Source organism: Pieris rapae, chromosome 17 (genome assembly GCF_905147795.1).
Source record: "Pieris rapae chromosome 17, ilPieRapa1.1, whole genome shotgun sequence".
Lineage (NCBI taxonomy): Eukaryota > Metazoa > Arthropoda > Insecta > Lepidoptera > Pieridae > Pieris > Pieris rapae.
The window spans coordinates 9,617,035-9,640,774 of record NC_059525.1 but is presented as its reverse complement, the minus strand read 5'-3'; the positions used below and the strand labels follow the sequence as shown (position 1 = coordinate 9,640,774).

The following is a 23,740-nucleotide window of genomic DNA, read 5'->3' as shown; positions in this document are numbered from 1 at the left end:
GTTAGGTTATACCATAAACCAAATTAAATAAAAAGGAAAAAAAAATCAAAGAAATAGGCTTGTTAAATTTGATGATTTTAATGGTTATTAATCCCGTATTAGTTAGAAAATAAATAAACGGAAGAAACCAGTCCAAACTTATAAAAATAACTTTTCTGTGCGTAAAAAGCCTTCGCCCACTCATCTCCTTGGTTATCTTATTTCATAGACTTTGATATTAGGATTTTACTAGAAAGAAATAGAAAACAAGCGAGTTACCTAGCAACAGGGGAGGGGTATACAATATTGTTTCACTCTGTTTCACATTTTCTTACAAATTTGATTTAAGAAACATGGAAAAAAGCACCTAATTATATCATGCATTTGTTTTAGTTGACTTTAGTACTCTGTTGTACAACACATACTTGGGTTGCTGTTCTATACATAGAAAGTTAACGAGCGATCGTCCGGCACGTAGGAAATGAATCGCAACCCTCTCCCCCCTCCCCCTCCCCTCCAAGGGGTGATAGCAACCACTTTTTGACATGATTCTAGCATTCACTGAGATTTCATCTCCGGTTGAGAGTGCTTTTTTCTTTTACGTCTGTTTCAATTTATTCACAGACATTGTGGTGTTTTTTTGAATTCTAGATATTTTGAATCTTATTATTTATCTATTAGTTTATAGTATGTACTTATTTTGATTTCCTTATAGTAAAAGATAGGGTAGTAATCCCGCTTATAAAGCATTTACGTATAACGCGATTCCGGTCCTGCATATATCGCGGTATTTAGCTCCTATAACGCGGAGATTTCTCAGGTTATATTTCTGTAGTGTAAAATTTACATCTAATAGCTAGTCATGTCCAAAATGAGCTTAGCGTACCTCTCGCACATTGAATTGTGTTCTTATACAATTAAACTAAATAACTTTAATAAATTCGTGTTCCTAGTTTTTGAATTGTTAAAAAACGGTTTAACGAGAAAAGATCAACAACGCAATTTCCAATACCGCGTTGTAGATACATAGATTACTGTAATTGTGTGTGGTTTGTTTCTCGACTACAGTATAATTGTAATAAAAATTAGCATTGCAAATAATTTATTTTGATTGTGTTAAAACATAAATAATAATATGGACTGCCTAGTATTTTTAAATAAATGGAAAAAGGGTGAAAGAAATAAAAACATTCTAAAACATTTAATCTGCATTTTAATTTATACAAAGCTACAATTACAATAATTAATAATATAATGTTAACCGCATTATTGTATCCATTTTAACAAATATATACATAAGAGAATAATATTCAAGTAACAGATATTTCATGCACATTTTAAAATATTTAAATTTGATACACTTAAATGGAGCTAAGATATAATTTATACAACAGTTTACTAATATATTAATCTGATTAAAACGCATTTTATGCATAATATGCCACGTTTTGCAAAATTTTCTATTTATTCCATTTACTTCGATGTAAGCTACACAATCTACGTTATAACATTACACAATTTCAACTTAAATCCATATTTGGGCTCAGAAATATGGATTCAAGTTAATATATTTACAATTTACATAGCTTAACAGCTTATATCTACACATTATTTACACAGGCATTCAAATTACATATTTATCTAATAGTTTTTCTACAAAATTACAGACATTTATACACCTAATTCACAAGCGTATAATCATCATTAACGGTCAATTCTAAAATAAAGAAACTATAATTATGAATAAACTACGGTCTTATTGATTAAATCGAAGAGTTCTCTTGATAAGTAGATAAAAGTTTGTGAGCGTCTTACTCCAAACTTTGTACGTAGCGACCCCTAGCGGCCCAGATTAGTTTAACAAACGAATTACTTAACACACACCATAATTCTCTTCTCTTAGACGATAACATAGACTTATACAAATGACTATAAACAATTATCAGCTATTCTTTAACAAAGCAATCCTGACTATCTAAAGGATCAGTACATCAAACGCATACAATTGTTTGACATTTGCTGAGAAACAGAAATGAAGGTTTCAATATAAAAGTCAATCAAACAGCCGCACATTTAAACGATGGTCGCCTGTTCGGCGATATGCGTGCGACTGCGCAACGACTCTCACACGATGTCATGACAAGAGTTCCCATTTCCAGTCCTTGTTGTCTTAGTGGGCTGACCACGCCCTATCCGGTCGGAGTAAGGAGGTGGGCAGTACATTACCTGAGGAAAGAGAAGTAGGTTAATAAGTATATCATTGAATTAATTGGAACCATCTACATACAGTTATCACTCTCAAAACACGGTAACACTACACACACGTAACCTAAGTTAAACTCGAGCTCAATATTATTTTATTCTTAGAAGTATCCGAATACATTTATGAACGTCAACAGAAAAGATGTTGAATTGATTCTTTGTTTAACAATGGAGCATGAAGATGACAGTTTAATATTTTATTCATAAATATGTTATCTTATTTAAAGGAGTCTCAGTTTATATGACATGTCCGTAACCACTAAGGAGATAAAATAAGCAACCGATTCAATGGTAAATTTTTGTTACTTGAAATGTTATTAAATTTATTTATTTCCAACATAAAAATATGCAATATTTACATTTTTAATAATAACAATAAAAAATAATAAATTGAAAATTCAAAAAAAATTTAAAATTTTAGTCTCAGTGCTAGTGTTTGAACTTTTGGCGCAGGCAGCATTTCCTTGCTATAAAAATGGCTATGGGGAAATCACAAGCTGGTGTCACCGATACTATTTACAAGGCACCAACTTAAATCTTTTATTATTTTATTAAACCAACCCTACGGCCCAATCCTCTCAAAGGGATCAAAATCAAAGTTGGAGGAAATAATCTTATTTGAGCCACTTTTTTATTTTCTCCTGCTTTGAGGCCGCGCCAGCTTTTGTGTTATATATCTTATCTTTATTAAATGAAAATATAAAAGATTCGAAAGAGAAGTCATATTACTCTTGTGACAAAATCCCTTACAACGATTTCAATACATTTCGAAATCAGATTATTATTATTATATAGTATCGTGATCAAACTAATGAGAAACGTTGAAAGCATAAAGCTCCATTCAACGGTCCCATACAAATTCATGGAATACTCTTACTATCAATTAAGTAATATATCAAATGTTACTCGCGGTAAAGAGAAACTGAGTGTTTAGAAGCGAAGCCTTTTAATGCTTAATTAGAGGCTTTGACCTGCCTTCTAATCAGGGCAATCAAATTAAGAGGGACATTTAATTATTTGAGGGAATTAATCATCACGATTTAAAATAAATTACGGCCCAGTCACGACCTTGTGATAGAAACGGTTCCAGAGTTAAAAATTATTAGTTTCGTGTACGTTGTTAAGGTTCTAAATGGTGAGTGTGACTCTGACATGTCAAAAGGGTATTCGATTTGACATACTCTAGTAGCTTTACACCCTGTACTTCTACTCTCTCTCTACTTTTATTACACATCCAAAACCATTTAATAAATATTTTTTGTTTTACTAAATTTTGGTTCTATACCAAAGTATTCTGAGCAGAACGACTCACTCTTCCACTCAGTAACGAAATTTTTATGAATGAGATTATTTATCGTATATTGTATCGTATATACCTCATCGGTATATTGAAGGAGAAAATATTTTCATTAAAATAAAATCACAAATGTATCGAAAAATATTGTAACAAACTTGCGTTATCTGAACTGAGTTCGATTCATCACGTTTCATTCTTTTACAAACATATCTCACCACATATAATAAATAGTATATTCTCTTTGAAGTTTGATAAATTAGGTACTTACAAAATTCGCGTTCCAAACGTATAAGCAATGGAACGCGAACAAAGAACAAAAGATGGATTTATTTTTAAAAAATTTATCGTTGTACAATATCGAGGTACTTCAAAGTGTATTGACGAGTAAAATGAAATACTTTATTGGCAGTATGTGTGAGTTGTTTCCATTACCCTAAAACTATAAATACTTTTTTTATAACTATATCCTGCATAATAGATAAATCCGAGCAACGACCTCAATGGTAATCTTTTTGTTATCATGACATATTTTAACGAAAACACATCATCATCATCAGCCTTTATTTGATCCATTTTTGTATGTCGGTCTCCATTTGCCTTCAGTACGTCTTGTTGCGCCTTATATTTCTTTATTACTGTATATATATATTACTATTCTTTATCTATATTTCCGGTTCGTAGTTGAGTTCGCAAGTATCATTAAATCGAAACATCGTATACTATAATACCAATAGTTACTTAAAGTTAAAATATTTAATTAACTTTTTTAATTACACAATATCTGTACGGTATCACGGTATAATAATCTAAACTGAAATTGTAAAACCGAGGAACTTGTTTTGGTACGGAACGAAGGACATCCTGAGGATCCCTTTTTGTATTGGACAGTCCACTCATTGAGTAATATGACACTACGACCGATTTGATGCAATTGACGCGAGACACAACTTTTGTGTGCCGCTGTTCCAATTATACTCAGTTGTTAAACCTCGCACTGAACAAAGTAGTTTCATTTAAAAATCAATTTCAAACAGACACCAAACTTATCTCTGGGGCGTCACAAAGTGAGTTTTTGTGTTTTCTCATTTCAATGTAGTAGGTATAGTAATACAACACAACATGAAACGTTGTTTGATTGTTACGATATTTTGCTTCTTATTTTACAAAGTATTTTCTACAATTTTAATGATTTTAAAACATGTAATATTTTTATTTATATATGCCTCAAGTACCTCCTAAAATATTTTTTTTATAGAACAAGGGGCAGGAGGGTCACCTGATGATATAGTGATATCGCCGCCCATAGACACTCTCAATGCCAGAGGGCTCGCGAGTGCGTTGCCGGCCATTTAAGAATTGGTTCGCTCTTTTCTTAAAAGACCCTAAGTAGAATTGGTTCGGAAATACTCGGGCAGCTGCTTCCACAAAGTGGTGTAGCGCGACAAAAACTGCCTTGAAAAACGCGCAGTTGTGGACAAGTTCTACTAACTAAACAAGTTCTACAAATACTTGTTGCGCTACGCAACCACGTAGGGGTCTTGTCGTAAAGGCGAAATCACGCTACGAGTTTTCAAAGATTGCTCATAAGAAATTACCTTTCTGAATGCGATGCGAAAGTTCTCCGAGAGGAAGGCATAAAGCACGGGGTTGACACAGCTGTTCATATAGGCGAGCACGTGGGACACTATCTGCGCCGTCACCGTGAAGTAAGTGATATTGTAAGCGTCCAACGCCTTTACCAGCAGGATTATCTGTAAATTATTATTTTTTAAAAGGAAAGTCATAGCCCGTCACATTTTATTTTATATGGTTCAGGCTGGCTCAGGATTAAAACTTTGCTAGAAGTAGAAGGCTTGTAAATAGATCGGTAAATGATTATTGTTTTTTTAATGTCATTTATTTATTTGCTTATCAGCTTACCAGTATCCCTACAGCTACTTACTACTATATCTAAACAATTAAACTATACACTAAAGCCAAAAAGGAATACACATTCCAGCATAAAAATAAAACATAGTTTATGCTTATTAGTAAAATATATATATAATATATTGCAAGATTATTTGATATAAAGACAATATGTCTAATAAAAGATACCAGACCCTTTTTTTATTTATTGAGCATTTTTTACTTACATTATATGTATGTATTTACTGGTAGTTCGTGTTATTTTAATTATATGACTGAGTTACGTAAACAGTTTGTATTAGACCGAGGAATTTGAAATAGTTGCCTTGTATTGTATGAAGAAGGGGTGTGAAATAGTAAAAGCGGCAATTAGTCAGGACACTCAATTAAACCGTTACAAATAGCCTGCAAAAACATCAGGACGTATTGTTTACGTCTACAGTCCAGGGATTCTATATCAAAGTAGACGTAGGAATGTATATAGCTACTAAACTTTCAGATATCAAAATTTAAGTGAAAATTAAAAGTGAAAAACTTAAGAGATTTTTATGATCGTTCTCTATTTTTTATATCCTAGTGTGCTATTAACAAAAGTAATATATTTAAGTGTTACTTAAGTTGACGCGAAAGCATTTATCATGAAAACTGTTATCACAAGCACGGCACAGGCGCGAAGATTAAAATTAAGCAGTCTGTTTTATAATAAAGGTTTAGCGGAATATCTAATGAATCAGGTGTTGGCTTTAGATAACGGTAATTCTCGTTTTATACGCTTTTTAAATACGATAAATAATGCATGAAATTGATTAATCGACCAACTTTAGTCGGTACCGGTAGACAATATTCGGCTATGAATATTTTTATATATCTTCCATATTAAATAAGTAAGAGTAGGTACGTAGTTTTTTTCTATAACTGTAGTATTTATACAATTAAAATGTCAATAAGTGACAGTGAGTCTACTTTCACAAATGCTTAGAAGATTAATGTGAGTAATGCAATTAAATAATGAAACTTTTGTTATAATGGAAGACAAACGATCACGGATCACTGAATATAAATTAATGAAGTCGGGAGTGTAATTAATTTATAAGTTTGTTTGGAATAAGTAACGAGGAGTATCGGATCTTTAATATTGACTTTATGGAGTCGATTAGGTATGAAAATCTATTTACTATCCAAAGTGGAAACTTGAAGAAAATTAAATTCCTTCACAGAGTATTCTGATCATCTATTTATAATAAATAATAAAACATAATAAACATTAAAGACATAAACACACATATTTAGATACTGGTATTACCTGGATAGGACACCAGCAAACAGCAAACACTACAACTACGACCACCACCATCCTGGTCACTTTCTTCCTCCCTCTTCTACTCTCTGCAGATACTCTGCCTCCAGGAGCGCTCTTCCACAGCCTCGATAACATACACACATACAAAATACTAATGAGGGCCAAAGGTATGACATATGATGAAAGGAAAAACGACATTTGAAAGCCTAATTTGCTATAACCCAGCTCTTCAAGAAACACACAAGAAGAGTGGTTTCTGTGGAAATAAGAGTATTCTCTCTCACCGTGGCAGATGCCCACGGGGATTGCAGTTGTCAAAATTACCACCCATATACAAGCTATTGCTAGTAACGCGTTTCTCTCTGTTCTTATTGACATAGATGCTATGGGGTGTACTACTGCCATGAATCTGTCTAAAGACATCAACACGAGGGTATAAACTGATGCATGAGCGGTGACAACTATGAAATACTGAACGACTTTGCACCACCAGTCCCCGAAGGGCCACCTCGGCATCACATAATCTGTAGCCGTGAACGGAACGCAAAAGATAACGAAGAGTAGGTCAGCAACAGCCAAGTTTATAATCAAGAGGTTAGTTGTAGATCTCATGCCAGGATTTGCAGCAACTACGAGAACAACCAACGCATTTCCAACGAGGCCAACGATTCCGATGAAACCAAAGAAAATTGGCACAACCCTAGAAACGACTTTCTCAAGTAGTTCTCCATTTTCAAATTCGGCACTGTAGTTACAGCCTCCGATGTTTGCGATTTCTTCGCTGGTTAAATTCAGGCATATGCTGTAGAATTCGTCTTCTGTAGACTCCATGTTGACTTAGTTCATGATCTTTTTCGGCCTGAAGTAACTACCTGTAACAAACGTATACATTGAGTACAATTTTAAAACACGATGTTTGGAATTTCCAAATAAACATTCTATATATAGGACAAAGTAATCCAATAAGGAGATGAAATTAATACTAAAGGGGAATGTAATAAATGTTGATTAAAATCACATTCCATTCCCAAGGAATAACTAAAATCTTATGTTTCAGCTTGTAATAATAATTTTACCTAAAAGAACACTGTCTACGTTGATATTAAAAATTGTTGCGAACTTTTCTTTGGACTGCTCGATATTACTAAAAATAATATGTTATTTTACAATACATTCATATTTTAGGTGTTATTTTAAGATATACGTTTTTATTTTAAGCTACCAAACATTATAGACGTATTGAAAGGAATCAGTTTCTTTTTTTAATGTAACAGGAGGCAGGAAGCACATCTGATGTTAAGCCTATTGAAACTGACATTGCCAGAATGCTCGCCAGCGCATTGCAGGCCTTTTAAGAATTGGTACGCTCTTTTCTTGAAGGACCCTAAGATCATTGGTTCGGAAATACTCCAGTGCGCAGCTTGGTTGCACATATATGGTGCGCTGAAAAAACTGCTTTAAGAAATGCTCAGTTGTGGAACGACGGATGTAGCGGTTGAGGTGATACGGATGGTAAACGCAGATAAAAATATTCTAGTGATGCCCTTATCGTTATATATAGATAGATAGATAGATATTTGTACGTTTCTGAAAAGGACGACATGGAAGGGGGGATCAAGAGTATTGGTACAAAGTTTCGGTAGCCTTTCTAATATCCTGATATTAATAATCCTTTGGGATTATAGTCCTTAAAATTATATTTGAACAAGAGGAAATTATTAATTAAGTGTACAATATTGTTCAATAGGCTGTAATATAGGCGAGACAATGAAATCTAAATGAGATTCAGAAGTAAGTATCCAGTAGTAAGATAAACTAGTTTTACAAAGATATATAGTATAAATAAGTATTACTAAGATAAACTAGACACGTACACCTAATTAAGAAAAAATAAAATAATCCATAGAAATTTATTGTAATAATAAATGTATATTTTTTGTTCAAAGTTATAATGCAAAGGTGCTGAATGGTATCATTTATATGTATATTGGGGTACGTTACAATAATATTCAAACATTCAGCATTTAAAAAAAAAAACAAAATAAACGATGTTAACACTTAAAAGATGATAGAAAGCAAAGAAACGTAAGCAAGAAACGGCCAATTGGTTGTACTTTTGTGAATGCCCTAGATTTTTTTCAAATAGTATACTTTGTTTCCCAATGGAGCTTACCGGAAGCCTTAAAAGGGTGGTCATCGCAGCCTATAGACACCAATTTTATCGAGTGCATTGCTGGCATTCAAGAGAGGAGTATGCTCTTTCTTTAAACAATTGGAAGTCCCCCTACCGGTCGATTCCACAGTTCGCAATACATAATGACAAGGTTCTGTAATATTTATAAAATATTCTAAATATATATAATATTTATAAATCTATATTTTGCACAGAATAACATAGCGACTAAATCTGTCTTGTATTGTACAGAGTTATTTTTAAATCGTTAGTGTCTGCGCTACAAACTCTCTGACGTTTTGTCCTATAGCACTTAATCCGAATAGGTATACAATGCGAAGTATCCTTAGGAAACAACAGAAAGTTCAAAAAACATATCTTCACAACTCGACTGGATTTTTCACGCGAATATTTTTAATAACTTCCTTTTGTGTCGATACAAAATCTTTTTATAAGAAGAATATTTAGTTTGGCTCGACGTTTAAGCTTGAATCGAAGGAATTTGAAATGCATAAATATGTAAATATAAATTCACAATTCACTTGTTCACTGATGGTACACAATTTGTTAATGGTAACATTAAAACCGTTCTAGTAAAACGAACAGTTGTTTTTTTTCTTAAAAATGTCAATAGAATAAACTGAAGATTAAACAAATTGACAAGCCATAATTAAAATTGGCCATTGTCAAATTTGTAAAGCATAGATTATGTTTCTACAGGATTTGTTTTTTAAATCTTAAAAACAAGGTATTATTATTTCATAATCAGTGATTAGCTAAGATATATCAGCTAATTTTTGGGTAAAAAACATTAAGGCAATCGATATTTCTATAATCAATTTTGATTTGATTTGATTATTTAAATTAAATCTCGGTTATGGTTTATTTCGATCAAATTACTGAAACATGACAAAGCCAATGCAGTAAGTATTTGATTACATTTTGTTATTTCAGTACAAACTCAATTTGAAAGTTAATTGGATTTAGTTGTATGTAATCGACTCACAAATAATATAGTATGGTTCGAGATTTTCCAAATAATATATGTTTTATTTATATCATCACAGCCTTCAGCTTTCTCATTTTCAGTAGGTATTTAATTAATCTTTAGTTAAATGATTATATAAAGTAATTTTAGGTAAATTAAAACATATTACCACTCAAGTAATACAACTATAAATAATTATTCATAAATATATTATAATATAATACTTCCACTAAATAACACGTTAGTCTAATCTCGACTTAGGAACGTACGAAATCCAGTTCACTGGGTATCTAAATATATAATTGAATATCTTTTTAAAGACTGGGTTTCAGAATTAGCCTCTCAATTTTTACATGGGTGACAGATTATACGAGTATATAAAGAATAGGGGCCGCACGTGCCTATCGATGCTTCGGTAAGGTGAGCACGATATATAGCGACCCTTAGCAATATTTTAAGATCTAATCTCATACTTTAGTTGATATAGAGTCGTTTTCAAGACGCCTTATAGGTTTATTCAAAGGAAATAGAAAAGTTGAGATTTAAGTAATTTTAAATTTTAATGGAGCGTTGGCCTAGTTGGCTTGGTAACGACTCAGATCCATGAGATCGTAGGTTTTATTCCCAGCTGTGCATTAATGGACTTTCTTTCTATGTGCGCTAAAAGATCGTGAGGAAACCGACTTGCCACACGTAGTACTTTTCTTATGTGCTTTAATATATATACATTAAATACTATTTACTTTTCATTCTTTATCGATAATGTATTAAAGAGGACATTTTTTACTGTTTAAAATGTTTTATAGGTATTCGCGTTGTGTTCTGTTTAAATGATAAATATTGATCATTGGACGTCAACGCAGAATACGAAATTCCACCCGTATTACCTCTGCATTAATTGTTCCACAACTAGACGTTGCTTAAGGCAGTTGCAGTAAGGCAACTGAAGTATTTTCGAACCAATTCGTCTTATCTTCAATAAAAGAGCGTACCAGTTCTTATAAGGCGGGCAACGCACTTGCGAGACTTCAGGCAATGTAAGTATCGCTGGCGGTATCGCTCAACATCATCTGAGCCTCCCGTTATATAAATAATAATATATATTTCCAGTACCTTAACTCTATAGGTAATTTCAGGAACGAATTTCTACCTAATATTCATCAAAAAGCATCTCATATCAAAGGCGTAGTCAAGTTGTGTTATTAACAATTCATTTTCACTTGATGTGAATAACGATCGCGTGGAAATGAATTTCTTATCGAATTGTACAAAAACTCATTTACGACTTATGAAAGCAATTTTTCACGTACCAAAATGTGTTCAGAATTTATCCAATATTTTATTTAATTAATATAGTACAGATTGTGTCCGTTAATAAAAACTATTACTTATTTTTGTTACACGTATAATGTCCCTGTAGAATTCACTGTTATTATTATTATATAGAAATTGTCGCTTAACTACCTGGGACATAAACCGAGCTGGATAAAATGCAGAAGAACAAAGAAGCGCTTAATCGGCTAAGAAAAGGAAAATTTAATATTTCAGACACGTCTTGCGTAACACAAAAATACGAGCCTTCATCTAATTGTACAAGGCAAAGTGGCAGGTAGGAAGAAACTTGGTCGCAGTCGAACGACCTGGTTGAAGCATAACAATAGTTTAGTTTCAAATTACCAAGTTCTATTACCATTCTTCAGAAGATGATGATCTTAATGATCGCCAACTTTTGAAAGTAGATGGCTCTACAAGAAGAAGCGATATTTTGTCTGAATTAACAACAACACACATGATTTTTTTTGTTTGGAAGTTTCATTTTCTTTATCGAACAGGGGTTAAACGGCCTATTCACCTGATGTTAAGTGATACCGCCATCCCATTTAGATTGCAAGAAGGTTGCTGGCTTTTTAATAACTGGTAGGTACTTTTTTTATAAGTTTGCCTTATTTACGCAAATCATGAAACAACTCTCATGCGACATCAAGGAGAAAACCGGACTTTCCTGACGTAACGAATACTTAACAGATATTTCGAACCGTATTAAGTTAGGTAGCTGTATATATCATATTTATACCGCCACAAACAATTCCAAACTGTGCAAGACCGCACTTCATTAAAATGCAAATAGTCTGACGCCGAATGAATAATTTAACTATTATTGACGCGGCGATGCATGGCGGCTCCAGCTTGTGAATGCGTTTGCTTCTGTCCCCTGGCTTCTAACATTATGGGATGCTCATTTGAGTTATTTAGACTTTTAGTCTAAAATCAGTAATTCTTAATAGCAAGTAAACTCTGTTTGTTTATAACTCACACGGCCATTTGTGGTCTTCCAATTAATATTAGTTATTAATAATTCGTGAGCTTTCTACCTGGCATTATACTATTACGTTTGTAACATAAACATATTATTTGTTAATTGCATTTACTTTTTAATTTTATTTTATTGTATGTTTATCGACACTCGCACGCAACTATTAAAACTCTGCGCCAGCACAGTTCAAGAAGTTTATGCTTAGATGCCCGTGTGCTTAAAACTATTTTGTGATCTTAAAACATTAAGATAATTAATTATTAAAAAAAAATCCAACATAACACTTAAATAACAAGATTTCACCAATGTCATCCGTATTTTAGACATTTTCTGACGCATTTGGAGAGTGTTAATAGAAGTTATTCGGATTAATACTTGCAGCTAAATTTCATCATCGGGCGTCAAAGCAAAATATAATAAGATAAAATAATAAGCATAATAGAAAAAAATCTACATTATTATTAAATTTCAAGGATCTAATGACTCAGATTATGTCTATATTTTCATTTACCTCTGTTAGGAAATAAATGGATTAGCAGTCAAAGGCGTCCATGAAACCGGAAATCTTCGGGTAGGATGGGTATAAGCGGCTTATTACATTCTCTTTTCTCTGTGTCTAAAATATATTATTTATTTGACCCGAGTTTCCCTTTGTTCCTAAAGGATATTCTAAGACTCTTATGTCCTTTGAAGTTAGCAAATTGTCCTCATGTTCTCATTCAGAATTAACACCGCCAACGAACTTTAAAAGCTAGAATTAAAGGAAATATGGTCGTGTTCTGGTTTAATGTATTAAATTAGTGAATATTGTACGGAATCGAGATGTAAATGGATCTAGATGTCAATCTAGTGGCAAACAATATCTTTTTTTTCATTTTTAATTTTCTTTCTCGCTGATAATCGTACTGTACCCAACATAGATTTATACTATGTGCCTATATATTATGGGCCTAAGATGGCAAACATCAGAAAAAATATAACCAGAAACAAATTTAATTCGCCAAAAACGGCAAAAATATTTTGAGGAAATACAAGAAAGTTTCGCAAATGTGTCTAACTTAAGAGACATAATGAAAATTCAAACGAACGCCATAAATCTTTCACCGGCTGAAAATTGGAAAACAAAAGTGCCTCGAAAGGAGTCTTACTTTTAAATATTCACAATAATCTCTCTGTTTTTTGTTTAATGGAAAATGTTTTATATTTGTTGTGTAAGCCTTTTTACGTGAAATAAGAACAAAGTATAATATATAATATCTATGTACTAAGCCCTTTTATATGTATGTTTATTTTATTTGGGTAAATGATGAAATTCTGCTTCGGTAACAAGCCTTATAACATAATTTTTTAAAGCATTATAGTATTTTTACACCCACTGTCTTTCAGCCATGCCACTTATGTGCATATCCAAAAGAATATTACCATGATATCAGCTATTTCAAATCAAGTAAAATCTTAATGCTGACAGCAAAATATTACAATAGCCTAAATTTATATTATTAAACTAAGAGATCATAAAAATTGGTTGAACAAACTGAAAAGACTGCCTGAAACCACGTGAAAAACTTAGTCCTGTTGCATTGTGGTGCCGCGTAATTAATGACATGTACCGCCCACCCTTTGCGAATGCATTCAACCGTATACCGTTCTATCTCTATAACATATAATTAATACACCTTATTATATTTAATTAATACACCTTTGACATAACATTATTAGCGCTAATGAGTGATAGATAACTATATTAGCTGACGTAACAAACAAGTTGTTTATGAGGCGTTCAAAATATATCTGCAACGTAGAAAACATTGTGTTTTATAAGACATGGGAATAGTTATAATATGTTTGCCCCCTGTTCTATAAAAAAAATGCATATGTTCGTAACAGTATAAGTGTAATGAATTAGAAACCCTATTTTCTCATACAAATATATTATTATATGCTGATTGGTGTACTAGTTCGGTAAATTAAGTGCACGACAAGGTGCACGGCCAGATTTACAGAGTTACAAAAATATATTGATAGGTTGTCCTATTAAAACAAATGAGTCTATCTACTTACATTGTCTACGAGATTTAAGGTCCGTGTTTTTCTCAAACATGGTGTGATTGATTTGGTTTTATTTTAATTAATAGGCAGCCTTCTTTGCCAGACTTTTATGTCTTTTACCATACAGCTGATACATATATAGACAAATAAAACCATTTCATAATAAAAATTGTTTTTACTATGAATAATGTATTATATATTTAAATTACGAAATATATTTCTTAGAAAGTTGTAAATTAATGTGAAGAAGAGTATAATAATTTCTGTTCTTCTTTATTAATTTCTACTCGAAATATAACTTGAATGTCAAAACTTCGACGTACATGTAGCTAAGTTGCAAACTCGGTACTGAATTACAAAATGTCATTTAACATAATTAACTGCTTCATAATGCTTATACTGAAACTGAACTGAACTTTTAAATTTATAATTGAACTCAGTTTAAAAGATAAGCTTTTTGAAGTATTGACTTAAATATTGTATCTTTGTCTAAGTTAAATTAAAAAAATAGGTTTTTCTAATCTATTTTGACATTAAAATATGCCTTATAGTTATATATATGTAGGAATATTTACTTCCTCAAAAACAAAACAAAAACGGAGAACTTAAATTAAAAATTCCGCATGTGAGTTCTTGCTCAGGTTAAAGTGTAGCGAGAAAATGTCGGGACTAAAAGTTAAAAATATTTTTTCCACATTTAAGAAAGAAATTACATTTAAATTTTAGGTACGATTTATTCGTAATGTGAAATCTCTCACTTGAATAAGTTTGAATAAACACCAGCGGTGCTACAACCCTCGCGTGGGCCTTACGGTGTATTCACTCGTGTGTTAAATACGCCGATAGAAAAGGCCCATTTGATAGAAACTTTGTTTAGGTTCGCAACCCAAAAGATTTTTTAATAATTTAAAATTGAAACATTGCCCAGTCGTCTTAAAGTTATATCACACATATTCCGTTCTTTGTGGCCTGTGTAGTCAATAGTAAAAAAATCGCCGATATAAATATTATGGATTCATGCGATTTAGCATGAGTTTCGTTCACGAACGTGTTTTTAGCTACTTGCTTGTACAGTGAAGATAATCTGAAGAAGAAAGAGAAAATAATCAAACAGACAATACGGGCGTCATACAATGGTGTCCTATTATATCGAACGAATGTTTGAAAAGTCCATAATTACTGTGGTATTTAATTAACAAGACAACACGTCCTATTCAATATGTCGGCATGCACATTGAACACCCGTTTACGTCCACTCGAAATTGCATTCATATAAGCATTCTTCTACACGAGCTGTTATCAATTATGGAGTTATTGCGTTTATGCCAGTATTTCTTGTTTAGTTTCCATTATTTCTGTTACTAACTCAATTTATTGATTTTAGAATGAATCAATGCATTTAGCTGCCCCAATTTTTTTGGTCATATATAATTTATGTCAAAGCAATGGTGCTGGTATCAGGTATCATTGTCATGAAATGTCACAGAGCTCGTAAACTCACAATGTCAAAATCTAATCAGTTTATAACCGTTAATATTTGTGGTATATTCGATTTGCCACTATTATTAGATCTACAAATTAACAGACTAGTAGTAGTTATTTCTTATATAATAGAATAGTTATTTTTACACATCAACTTATTTGTGATAAATATATAATTATATTCTATAATTTATCTCCAGGTCCTGTTTTTGTTAAAACACAGGTTTCTCTTTTATAGTAATTGTTCAGGTAATCGTTTGTTGCTTTGTCAACAATTGTTACCTGCCTTTTCCTTTCTGTCGTTAGACAATATTTATATTACTCATTGTCAGTTCCTTTGTCCATTGCCATCTTCCTTTCTCCACGTTTAATCCTAGACCTTCCTGCACCATTATGTAGGTGCTGCCCTTGTTTCCGTGACATATCGCTATTTAATCTATTTTCCTCTCTCACTCCGTCATACATTATGTTTGATTAATTAATAATATTAACTTAATTAGCCACATTTAATGAATAACGAATGTTATTCATTAATGATAATAAGAATTCGTGTGCAGGGGCACTTTTTACTTGCAGCATTGGTGGCGTCATGAAAACTCTATTACGAAACCAGACAATAAATATAATTGTACAATCACAATTTTGTTGTTTCATTTATTCTTATATCTTTTATGTCTTATAGCGCAGACCGTTCCATCAACGAACTGGCAATAAAGAAGTATGTATAATAAGGGTTCAGACAAATTAAACAGTTTAAATGATAAACCTACTGACAAACGCTTTGATTGAAGACAAACGGTATGTTCATATTCATTTCAAACACACAAATAATCAATATTTACAAGGGTAAAATATTAAACCGTTCAAATATAAGAGTCTTTCCTCCTTTTACCTTTGATTTTGGAGTAGAATCACTCTTGGAACCTCCACCCAACCAAATTTGTTTTGATTTGCAATATTTAATTTATTATTACAATGTTATTTAAAAATATTATAAATATTGTGTATAATAAGTGTTTGTTTTGAACAGGTTATTTCTCACTTTCTCTAAAACTAACAAACCCCTTTTAAGGGATAATTCTCGCGGTGAGCCTGCCTGATAGATCCCAACTCGTAAACCTCTGATTCATCCCGTAGGATTATTTGTGTTATTTTAGGTATTTTGAAGACTGTATTCCCTTTTCTATGGAAAATCCCGTAACCTTGATAAATTATTATAACAAGGCTAAAGCCAATATTAATGCGTATAACAGACGATAAAAATGTCACTATCAAAACAAATATAACTACGAACATTAACGTGAACGGTGCCTATGAGAAGTTATTGCTTCCAATGGCCACTTATAACTCGACTGCCACTGGCATCTTTATCTATATTGCCAAATATTTTACTCTTGACTGCTATTAAATTAAATTTAAATATTGGTTTATGTTTTTAAAACTATTTTACAATCGTAATACAAATTATTAATGACATAATTTTTTCGTACGAGGTTATCAAAAATTATCAATGTAAAAAACCTTCTGGCAATTTTACCTTAGTTTAACTTTCCCATTTATTAATGTCAGCATCATCATTCTGGGAATTTAATTAGGGCATGTAATAGTTTATAGCGCCAACCTGCATTGCTTGGAACACAGAATTAACATACAGTATAAAAACAACTACGTTTTAATTATTATAAAAATAGCCAGGCATTTGCCAAAGAAACTGCATGAAATTATCTACTGACAAAACCGAAATATGATGTTCTTTCAACATCCGTAGCGGTATTGTCGCAAACTTGGAGTATGAAAACTTAAGGCTTGAACAGTGTTCAAATCGGTCAACTAGCCCTAGTTTAAATTAAATTGTTGGAAGAACTGTCGCTCATATGCATTTGAAAAAAATATATATTGTGGGTTGAAGCGTACTGTATCGATTGATAAAACCAAAAAAGATAAAAGCTATACCAATTTCCCAAAAAAAAAATTACCATCGAACCGTAGATTAGACATAAATTACAAATTCGCTCCAAAACGGTTTATGCGATTTATTTTAATCTTACACGTATTATTAGATTAGAAAATTTTGTATTAATTCGTTTCCTGGGCATGGAAAGTAATAAAAGGTAATAATTATAAACTCAAGCGCAATGGGCTTCCCCGCGCAATTTCACACCCGCGAGCCCTGCATGCGGCCTGTCTTCAGTCCACCTCAACGCTTTGCGACGGGAGGACTACGCTTGTGTTTCGGAGCCAATTATAATTAAATATTTGCGTATTTTAGTTTTTACCCGCGGATTTTTTTAGAAATGCCAAAATATAAAAAGAAATATCAAGTCAGGCGAGGACATGAACTTCGGAAATTATTGTATGTTATAAGTATATGTATATAAGTACCTACCCAAACAAAACTCAAATTTAGAGTTGTCAAGTTTCAAGTGCAACTTGTACAACCAAGTAAAATAAGTTGCTGAACCTGATATCATTGAGCTCGTTGTAATCAGCTCAGCGAGACGATACTAGAAATGTGACTATATGAACCTGATGATGGACTCCGAAGGTGGGTACAGAGTCTCGAGGATGATAAGCATTAGACATACCATCATTGAGCTCGTTGTAATCAGCTTAGCGAAACGATACTAGAAATGTGACTATATGAACCTGATGATGGATTCCGAAAGTGGATACTGAGACTCGAGGATGGTAAGCAGTAGACTCTATGAACCTGATGATGAACTCCGAAGGTGGGTACTGGATCTCGAGGATGGTAAGCAGTAGACATACCGTCATTGAGCTCGTTGTAATCAGCTCAGCGAGACGATACGAGAAATGTGACTATATGAACCTGATGATGGACTCCGAAGGTGGGTACTGGATCTCGAGGATGGTTAGCAGTAGACATACCGTCATTGTGCTCGTTGTAATCAGCTTAGCATCCATCATCAAGACCGCGCATCCAGCTCGCGGACCGGCTCGGATACTGTGTTGTGTGTGTTTGTACTGGGTGTAAAAAAAGAACTATTTCAAACATTAATTAGGTTCTACACAGACAAATAAATTTAAATGGTTGAATTATAAACACAAAGTGCTTTAAATAAAACTGATTTATTGCTATTAGCCTCTAATATAATAAATTTTGTTGCTGTATTTAATTTTATGATACTGGACTTGTATAAGTTATGTATTTAAATAAAAAATAAACTCTTAAAGAAATTGTTTACTATAAGGATGGTTTGCCTATCCATATTATTTTATACATATTCTAATTTTGTATTTATAAATAGATAAGTATATTGCTTTAAATTAATGTGGCTTGAAACCGAACACTATTTGATCCATTGCTTAAAGACAAAAATTACTATAATAAACGAATAAATATAGCCTTTATTAACAATCTTGTAAGTTACATTTTGTCTTCTATCTACTTAGTTATTAAAGAAATTAAGTTAAAGTAAATGTAAATATTACTTCTTATTAGACACCAGTTTCTTGATCATCTTGCGTTTCAGCAGAGGCCTACCCAAGTGTTCTCCACAAAGATATTTATCTTGCTTTCTTCATCCATCTCGTTCTTGGCCCCTTCTTAATATTATCTTCCAATGTACGATGTTGTCTACCTTTACTATATTGGCGGCGAACCCACCTGATGTTACTTTATGTTACCCTGCCGCCCATGGACAATCACACTGGAGCATCCTAAGTCAAATTGGTTCAGAAATACTTCAATGGGCAGCTGGTTTCATATAGCGGTGATAGGTGATAGCGGTTCATATTCATATTTTGCTTCGACGATTGATGATGAAACTCAACTGCAGGTATTCGAAAAAGGAAGCAGAGAGAACTCTACGCGACCCTGAGGAATTGGAAGTGGAAGGAGTTAGTACTGGGGAGCTCCCGCGCAGAACTAAGAATTTGCGGTTTGTGTAGTTGCAAGCGATGGCCCGGAACCTTCTCTTATCTTCATCAAGCTTCTTGGACGTTAATTAAACTTTCCTTCCAAATGACCGAATATGAACGTCTTTAGATATGTCAACGCCCAGTATTCCGACGCTGACTTAGGGCCTGTTTCACAATGTATAGATATAGTGCCAAATAGCTATGCAACACATAAATTATTCGAAAGATAAAAGTTCCAAATAAGATACTTCGAATTTCATGACGTATAGCGCTATCTGACAGTCGTGAAACGCAAAAATACTATTTATGATACCAATAAGTAACAAATAGCTTATTTGGAACTTATCCGGACATTGTGAAACAGGCCCTTAATATAGTAGTACTAGATATATATATATAGTATAGATTGAGTCTTGAGGAACTTATAAACAAACAACTATTCCATGGACCATTTTTAAATTAGATCAATGGTAATGGACGATGATGGATTATACGTTGTTAAAATATACTTTCTAAATAATATTCCAAGAGTACATACTTTCTTGTGAAATTCTTGTTTACAAATCTGTCCACAACTTTTATATTAGGGAAACATTTTCCATTGCTGTTATTATTATAATGAAGTTTTGTTAATGTTGTCTTCTAAACAAAACGATTTTATATATTTTACATAGTATTATGTAAAAAATTAGCAAGACAATTAAACAGTCATTATTAAATACTTAATATTGATTATTTTAACAACTCTTGATAGATACTTGATTTTTTTTATAATTACGTAGGTACTTGCAAAAACTGGGCTTTAGATTTCTGTATCTGTTTAGTGATCAATTGCTTTTTCTAATAGGCAATTGAGTGCCTGCAGCGCCTGACACATACCCTCGACTTTTGGAGTCTAAGACACCGGTTTCCTCGCGATATTTTTCTTTACAGCTTTCGTTAATAGTCTGTATTAGGATTCGGTAGTTAGCTTATTTGAGTTCAATGTAATTTTAGATTACTCATACGTTAATGGATTATTCATATGTTAATTCTAGGCCGTATATGTTTTTAGAATTATATAAACCTGTCAATCCACTGTACAAAGAATTTATTTCTTCTAGGAATACAATTATTTCTTTAATATTTCAATATCGATCACCATCTCAGAAATACAAATTATCTTTTTGATCAATCATGCGTTGTTTACCCACAGTTATTATGTTATCAGATAATTTTGTGAGATATTTACGTAACTTGTGTTATTAAAAGTACACAAGAAACTATATTGAACTGTAGATTTGATGTATTTATATATAAGAGAAGGTAATGGAGCAAAAATATACGTTCGGTCTATGTACGTGTTGTAGCGCCACAGATTTTTATTTTATTTTTTAAGTTAGATATGTTTAATACCTACGCTTAATTAAGTTGACAATTCAATTATTTTCTAAAATTGTAGAATTGAATAATGACCAATCCAGTGTGCGATTGTCACATTGTTAATTTGCAATAGGTGCTCGTAAATTGTATAAATTCCTAAAGCATGCATAATCGATATTCCAAGGAGTTTGGGTCGAACCTTCATTAATATTTAATACTAGTATTGGTTATAGTTTGCTTGCGAGGCCCTGAAATAGCTTCTCACGAGCGATTTGCATATTTGTTTAACATTAAGGCGTGTAATAGCAATTATTTATTACTCATTACGTATGCGCGTCTGCAATGCAAATATTTCTTTTGTTTAAAGTATAACACGTATTGGGTGGCGCGAGTTAGTACCAAAATCTGTAGTTTTTTTTTATGCATCGTATTATCGTTTAAGTAAAAGAAATGTTGTGGAATTAATTATTAAGTTTGTTAATGAACTATATAGCTCACATAGGTATTTTTTAAATAAAAAGATCCCAAATCTCACACATTGAAATTATTTATTTATAATGAACAAACACATTTTTTATAATTTTCTATAAATTTGATTTGACATTAAAATAATTGAATAATAAATCGTCTAGATTTCTTGACGGCGTTTTGAGATGGAGTGCGTAGGCTGATGACATATTATGTATTCAAACACCGTTAAATTCCTAATCCAGATCTATACATAAAAGCTTACTTGGGAAAATTGTAATGACATTTTAAATTAGTCGAATCTGACGTCGAAAAAAAAGTTTACATTTCCACTGGAAACATTAATTAAGTATTAACAAAAATAAAACGAATCAGTAAGGGTCCTTCGGATACTCCAAGTTAAAGTTATTTAGGTCAAGGAGCTATCTTTATTTATTAAGCCGACCAATGTTGATTTTTGGTTCGCTTTATAAATCATATTTTAATGTTAAAGCTTTAAATACAAGTACAAGTTTGATTTTGCCGTGAATTGGCTGAATTAATGCTTTCATATAATAGAATTTTATGTTTACGCTGTGGGATTCCCGTGCATTGTAGAACGCATAGAGAATACTAAGGAGAAGAAGAAAGAAGAATTTCATATTAGGTTATTACAACGTCCACCATGAGCATGGGCAGATGGGCATGGGCGTGAATTTGTTGGGCTCTGGGCTATAACGACGAAATCCACCGTAATAGGCGCAACGCGAATAATACACCGACCGAAAAACAAGCGACGGGGGATTCCCGGTTCCGTGCGATAAACACACATCGCTTACGAGTTGAATGGTATTCCAAATTTTACATTAGATTTATTTAAAATTTAGATACTTTTTTTAACTAAAATTTTTAAATATCGCCTATTGTATTAAGTGGGCCCTGGGCTGCAGTCCAAAAGCCCTTAATTAGATACGCCCCTGACCAAGAGAACGTTCGTTTGATATGCCAACGTCTAATTACCAAGATCTAATAGTCTACCATGCTAATCTTGCATCGAATGTAGTACTCACGTAACGACATCTTTGGTAGGTTAAGATTTGTTGATTTAAGCTGAAAAGCATCCCCATATCTTAATGTAATTTAAATTAGACGATTAATAACAGCTCATTTACATTCAGTGACAACCAAGGGGCACACTCAGTTCCTTAACTGGAAAATAATTTTCCGGCTTTTCCTTGGAATCCTAGGATGAGTCTGACAGCTAATTTAAAAGAGTTTATTTAACATGCAGAGAGGTTTCCAAAACTGATATTAATGTAACTTAATGCCCAGAAGTTTCTTAAGGGATTAATTCCAGTTGATTATAACTTACGTTACAGAAAAGCCTATTTGTTATCCTTTTGACTCCGTGTCAACATTGTAAACATTGTATTAATTAATAATAGAACACGTTAACAAACTGTTTTGTTATATATTTGGCAGGAAATATATTAATTTGAAACAATTTAATTTTAATTAATACTTTATAACGACATATTCACGCCGATATCGAATATAACATTAATTACTCTAAGTATAATCAAGTCCCAGTCTTTGATGTAAAGATCCCTTCCCGATTTAATTTAGCGGTGTTGATTATACGAGTATTTTGAAATTCCTATATCGTTGTTTCATTACAATTTACCATGTAACTCATCATGTACTGTATCATGATTTAGATTGCAGAGTATATTGCGTTCACAGCTTAACAAAAATATTATTTATGAAAGAAAGAACATAACGAATAGTTAAATACTTGCTTATAAAGAAGAGTTATCTGTGAAGTAGATACATTTGTTCCAGACCCAGTTTTATTTACACACCAGGGTAACAACCCTTATTATACTGAATTCCTTCTCTACTTTAGAAGAGAAGATAAGTAAATTATAAGGGTTTATAATTGACACAAAAGTTGGCCCCTTGGTTCCTTCAAAGTTTCTTCTTCCTTTAAGGTTTAACAATAAGATGACGAACTTGGCCCACTTGTGCTGGATTTTTTAAAATAACTAATTATAAACTTTTAAAATCTTTCAAGACTTCTTTAGTTGCACTGTAAATTTTTACGTTGATTATTTTTTTCTACTACTATTATTATTTTTACTTTTTTCCTTCTGAGGCGCAAACTTACAGTTGTGGCAGAATGACTGGTCCACAGCATAATGGTGAACCAGGTCAGTTACATTTTCATACATATTCCTGTTTTTCTTTCGATTTTTCTTTTTTGATTATCATTACAATTTTTTTTGTGTGTTTCTGTG

General features: G+C 32.5%; 1 protein-coding gene across 1 annotated transcript in view; it reads right to left on the bottom strand.

Annotated features, from left to right (window-relative positions):
* Positions 1-1,227: 1,227 nt before the first annotated feature.
* The window catches only part of LOC110997638 (allatostatin-A receptor), a 57,115-nt gene continuing 34,602 nt past the window's right edge, over positions 1,228-23,740 (bottom strand). The window contains exons 2-4 of the mRNA XM_022265883.2: positions 6,750-7,618; positions 5,134-5,289; positions 1,228-2,205 (exon numbers count right to left, since the gene is read on the bottom strand). Of these exons, the coding sequence (XP_022121575.1) occupies positions 2,104-2,205; positions 5,134-5,289; positions 6,750-7,577 (1,086 nt within the window). The 5' untranslated portion in view covers positions 7,578-7,618 and the 3' untranslated portion in view covers positions 1,228-2,103. The remainder of the gene's footprint in view (positions 2,206-5,133; positions 5,290-6,749; positions 7,619-23,740) is intronic.